Source organism: Zophobas morio, unplaced genomic scaffold (genome assembly GCF_036711695.1).
Source record: "Zophobas morio isolate AGI-343-1 ecotype UQ-CSIRO unplaced genomic scaffold, CSIRO_AGI_Zmor_V1 ptg000011l, whole genome shotgun sequence".
NCBI classification, from domain to species: domain Eukaryota; kingdom Metazoa; phylum Arthropoda; class Insecta; order Coleoptera; family Tenebrionidae; genus Zophobas; species Zophobas morio.
The window spans coordinates 25,494,291-25,500,290 of record NW_026972116.1 but is presented as its reverse complement, the minus strand read 5'-3'; the positions used below and the strand labels follow the sequence as shown (position 1 = coordinate 25,500,290).

At 26.2% G+C, this 6,000-nt stretch overlaps 1 protein-coding gene across 1 annotated transcript in view; it reads right to left on the bottom strand.

The window, feature by feature from the left end:
* Window positions 1–455: 455 nt before the first annotated feature.
* The window catches only part of LOC135127385 (uncharacterized), a 29,784-nt gene continuing 24,239 nt past the window's right edge, over window positions 456–6,000 (bottom strand). Inside the window, exon 3 of the mRNA XM_064053832.1 lies at window positions 456–574. Within this exon, the coding sequence (XP_063909902.1) occupies window positions 456–574 (119 nt within the window). The remainder of the gene's footprint in view (window positions 575–6,000) is intronic.

Genomic DNA, 6,000 nt, shown 5'->3' with positions numbered 1-6,000 from the left:
TTCCGTTCCGCGAGGTCCATGTTAATGAAAGGAAATTAAATTTGACGTCTTATTTAAACTCTTTGAGCGAATTTATAGTTTCCACGCAAATTCCCGTCTGAATATAAACAGCGAAATTTATGTAGACTTGTGAAACGAGTGATCTGTTGGTTTGATAATAATTATTTCTCAAAGTTCGGTACATGCACACAATTCTAATTAAAGTTTCCCTTTCTATTCACGCTTCAATGTAAACTGTGAGACGTATGAATATTCATAAAGTAATGGAACATGTTAAACGTACAGACACATTCCTCTTATTTAGGCGCACAATAACAAAACAACAAGTATTTGTTTGCAAATATTTGCGCAGCGCAAACGCGTCAGACGTTTAATATCTCGTGTGTGCTCCATGTAATTCCGAAAAATGAGTTCTCCGTCAAAACGGGATCAAAACGCACAAAAATAAATATCAATTACGCCGACCGGCGCATTCTGTTTACTCTGAATTTCATCGACATCCCGAATCCATTGTTGCAGATTTTGATTTCCACCGACAAACACGCCGAAGTTGGGTTGGAATAATGCAAAAACGCTGCAGCGGGTGCATTTTGGCCGAGTCGGGCCGTAAAAAGCGTTGATCGTTCGATCAGACGGGTTTATTCAGGAAACAAATAAATTGGAGCTAATAAAAAGTGGAATATCGAGCGGGACCTTTCAGTATGGAAAGTGAATTCGGTAAAAATCAAATCAACTGAAAATAAAACAGGACAGTTTAGTCATAAGCGGGGTACGAAACAAGCGCGCCTTTAGAGTGGCGACATAAAATTAAATGCCTCGTAGAAAATAATAAAAAGTGCGTGTTTTTGAAGAACGCGCGACTTCCGCGTACCATAAACTTATATGAATCGTATAAAGGCGATTCGTTTGCTTTTTTGGGCGCGAGTTGGGGCTGTGCTTGGGAAATGGGGGCGATAAAAGGGAAATTGTTATTCTGCAGACGAGCGATTTTCGATTGAGTTTGGTGGTCATTTACAACTAACTATAATTATTTTTTGGTCATTTCCCTAATTTTTATTTCCCGAGCGTAAGCTAAGGACGTATTGTAATCAAGTCGACCTTTCATGACCCCTAGAGTACGAAGAAATAGGTCTCCCGTTTCCGTCCATCCGTCTGTCTATCTGTCAATCTGTTTAAAATAGTAAATTTGTTCTCATTTTTATGAAATATAATACTCCCGCATTTGTAGTGTAAGATTCCGTGTCGAGTTTTAACTCTATACATCCAGATCTTTGGAAAAAAAATCAAAACTGTATAACAACATTATGGAAATTAACTTTCAAACTGTAAAACCGTATGCTCTGAAATCTTGCAAACATTTTAAATTTATTGTAAGCATGGTAAATTGTTAATAATCGAAGTTTATTCGTTATAACATCCCAAAATTTTGCCGAATAAATTCTATCATAAAAAAATAAAATTGGCTAAAATCAAACCTTATAATTTTTCGAAAAATCTGGTTTATTTATCACTTTTTGACATCTTAACTTCTTGTTTTTACTTTCTGTTTGATTGTACGATTTTTTGATATCACAATATTTGGCTTTCTCATTTTTTTAGTTTTCTGAATTTTCTATTTTTCAATGTTTCGATTTCATAATTTTTCGTTTTCGCAACTTTAATTTTTTCAATTTACCAATTTCTCGATTTTCAAACTTTTTAATTCTTCTTTTCTTCAATTCTTCGTTTCTTCAGATTTTCGGTATTATAATTTTTAATTTTTGGATTTTTTAGTTTCGCAATTTTTAATTTTTCAATTTTTTTATTTTTCCTTTCGTCAATTTTTCAAGTTTTTCTGTGTACTTTGTCATTTCCCTGATTTTTTCATTTTCACTTTCTCATTTTGATATAATTTTTTATTTTTTCAATGTTTGATTTTACAATTTTTTTATATCAAAATTTTTCGTCTTTTCATTTTCACTAATTTTTGAAATTTTCCATTTTTCAATGTTTCGGATTCATAACTTTTCGTTTTTGCAAGTTTCAATTTTTCCACTATTTCAATTTCTCAACTTACAAATTTTGCAATTTTTCATTTCCTCATTTTTCAAGATTCTTGATTTTTAATTTTCAACTTCTCAATTTTTTAATTTTCATTTTCTCAATTTGATATCACTAATTTTTGTGATTTCACATGTGTAATTTTTCGTTTTTCCGTATTTTCGATTATATAATATTTTGATATCACAATTTTCCGTTTTTTCATTTTCTTTAATTTTTTAATTTATCCATTTTTCATTGTTTGAGTTTCATGATTTTTCATTTTTTCAACTTTGATCAATTTTTCAATTTTTCGACTTCCAGATTTTTCAATTTTTCGATTTGCATCTTTCAATTTTTCACTCAGTTTTTCATTTTCAGATTTTTAAATTTTTTCTTAATTTTTATTTTTCATTTTCCGGATTTACTAATTGTCATTTTCTCAATTTGATATAGTTCTTTGTTTTTTCAGTGTTTCATTCGATCTTATACCTTTTCGTTTTTAGTTTTTCTTTGATTTGACAATTTTTTGATATCACAAGTTTTCGTCTTTTCGTTTTCTCAAATTTATGAAATTATCGATTATTCAATTTTCCGGTTTCATAATTTTTCGATTTTAAAACTTTAAATTTTTCCATTATTTCAATTTATCAACATACAAATTTTTCAAATTTTCATTTTTCGATTTTTCAGTTTCTTAATTTTTCAAGTTTTTCTGTTTTATTTTTCAGTCTCCTGATTTTTTAATTTTCATTTTCTCAATTTAATATAATTTTTTGTTTTTTCATGTCTTTTATTTTTTCAATGTTTCTTTCGGTTTTATAATTTGTCGTTTTCCTTTTTTCGTTGATTTTACAATTTTTTATCGTCAGAATTTTTCATCTTTTCATTTTCTCCAATTTTTGAAATTTTCCCCGTTTCGGTTTCGTAGTTTTTCGTTTTTGTAGCTTTAAATTTTTTCGCTATTTCAATTTCTCGACTTACAAGTTTTTCAATTTTTCATTTTTCGATTTTTCAGTTTCTCAATTTTTCATTTCTCGACTTTTCGATTATTATTCGTTTCCTCAATTTTTCAAGTTTTTCTTTGTTATTTTTCATTTTCCTGCTTTTTTAATTTCAATGTTTTCGGTTTGATATAATTTTTTGGCTTTCCATGTCCTTTATTTTTTCAAAGCTTTTTCCGATTTTTTTTCCTCTGCTCTGTAATTTCTCTGTTAAATAAATAAAAAAATAATTTTTCGTTTTTCCTTTTTCTCTAATTTTTCAATGCTTCGGTTTCATGATTTTTCGTTTAGCGGCTTAAAATTATTCCACTATTTCAATTCTTCACTTAACAAATTTTTTAATTTTTCATTTTTCGATTTTTCGGTTTCTCAATTTTTCATTTTTCGATTCTTCAATTTCTCAATTTTTTATTTTTCAAGATTCTTGATTTTTATTTTTCAGTTTTCCAATTTTTTAATTTTCATTTCCTCGATTTTATCACAGATTCTTTTGTTTTTATGTGTTTTATTGATTAATGTTTCTTTCGATTTTCTAATTTTTCGTTTTTCCGTTTTCTTCGATGTTACAATTTTTTGATATCACAATTTTCAGTATTTTCATTTTCTTTAATTTTTTAATTTTTCCAATTTTCAACGTTTCAGTTTCATGATTTGTCATTTTTGCAACTTTAACTTTTCCAATTTTTCGATTTCTCAACTTCCAAATTATTCAATTTTTCAGTCTGCGTCTTCCAATTTCCCACTTTTCGATTTATCAGTTTTTCAGTTTTTCATTTTTCGATTTTTTTCTTGACTGTTATTTTTCACTTTCTCGATTTATTAATTTTCATTTCCTAGATTTGATATAATTTTTTGGTTTTTCATATCTTTTTTTTTAATGTTTCTTCCGATTTTATAATTTTTCGTTTTTCCATTTTCTTCGATTGTACAATTTTTTAATATCGCAATTTTCCGTTCTTTCGTTTTCTTTCATTTTTTAATTTATCTGTTTTTCATTATTTGAGTTTCATAATTTTTCAATTTTTCGAATCGCATCTTTCAATTTTTCACTTTTCGATTTTTCAGTTTCTCAGTGTTTCATTTTTCAATTTTTGATATTTTTTCTTGATTTTTTTTTTCATTTTCCCGGTTTACTATTTTTCATTTTCCCAATTTCATATAATTTTTTGTTTTTCATGTCTTTTGTTTTTTCAATGTTTCTGTCGATTTTATAATTTTTCGTCTTTCTATTTTCTCCAATTTTTGAAATTTTCCGTTTTTCAATGTTTCTGATTTATAATTTTTTGTTTTTGTAAGTTTAAATTTTTCCGCTATTTCAATTTCTCGACTTACAAATTTTTCAATTTTTCATTTTTCGATCCTTCAGTTTCTCAATTATTCACATTTCAATTTTTCAGTTTTTCAATTTTTCGTTTTTCGATTTTCCAATTTTTCGTTTTCCCATTTTTCAAAATTCTTAATTTTTATTTTTAGATTCCCTATTTTTTAATTTTTATTTTCTCGATTTGATTTCACAGATTTCTTGTGTTGCCATGTGTTTTATTTCTTGATGCTTCTTTCGATTTTATAATTTTTCGTTTTTCCGTTTTCTTCGATTTTACAATTTTTGATATCACAATTCTACGTTTTTTAATTTTCTTTAATTGTAAAAATTAAATTCCATTTTTCAACGTTTCGGTATCATAATTCTTCAGTTTTTCACTTTTCAGTATTTCAGTTTCTCGGTTTTTAATTTTTTGATTTCTCAATTTTTTTTTCTTAATTTTTATTTTTCATTTTCCCGATTTACTAATTTTCTTATTCTCGATATTATATCACAATTTTTCGTTTTTTTCATTTCTTGTACCCATTCAATGTTTCTTTCTATTTCATAATTTTTCCTTTATAAATTCTTTAATTTTTCGGTTCCTCGAGTTTCCAGTTTTCTGAATTTTTTTTGCAATATTTGGATTTATCAATTATCCGATTTTCCGATTTCTTTAATTTTCAATATTTCGATTTTACAATTAGGTATTTCGTTTTTTTTCCATTTTTCAATTTTTCCTTTCTTCAATTTTCAAGTTTTTGATTTCCAAGTTTTCATTTTTACTTTTTCGTATTTTATTTTTTAATTTTCCAGTTTTCCAATTTTGTAAATTTCCATTTTTTTGTTCGAAAAGTTGAAAACCCGAGAAATTAAAAACTCGAAAAGTTAAAAATCGAAAAACTGAAAAATTGGAAAAAATGAAAAAACGAAAAATTGCAAAATCGAAAACATGGAATATCGAAAAATTGCAAATCGAAGACCTGAAGAAAAATAGAAAATAATCTGAAAAATTGGAAAGAAGAAAAACGGATCCAATCGAAAAATTGAAATATCGGATAAATGAAAAAGTTTTAAAACCTGATTATTGAAAAATGGAAAAATTCTAAAGTCGTAAAATTGACAGTGAAAAATTTTAAAGATTGTAAATATGAAAACTAGAAAAATTGTAAAAACAAGAAAAATCGGGAAACTGAAAAATCTAAACTTGAAGAACCTTGAAATTGAAAAATGTCACATGAAATAAAAAAAAACATGGAAAATCAGAACATTGAAAAACCAAAACATTGAAAAAAAAACCGAAACGAAAAATTCCAAATCAGAAAATTGAAAAAATAAAGAAAATAAAAAAATAAAAAATTAAGAATTCGAGAAATTTCAAATCGAAAATTTGCAGAAAGAAAAAACAAAAAATTGAAAAATGGCAGAAACAAAAAAATTGAAGAATAATAAGTTAAAAAATCGAAACAATGAAAAATCGAATAAATGAAAACAAAGAAAATAAAAAACCGAAACGAAAAATAACAAATCGAAAAACTGTAGAAATGAACCATTGAAAACTCTAAAAATTGAAAAATAAAAATTGTAAAACACGTAAAATTCTAAAAATTGAAACATCCAAAATAGGAAAATTGAAAAAAACAAAAAAAAAATTAAATTTAAAATTGCAAATCG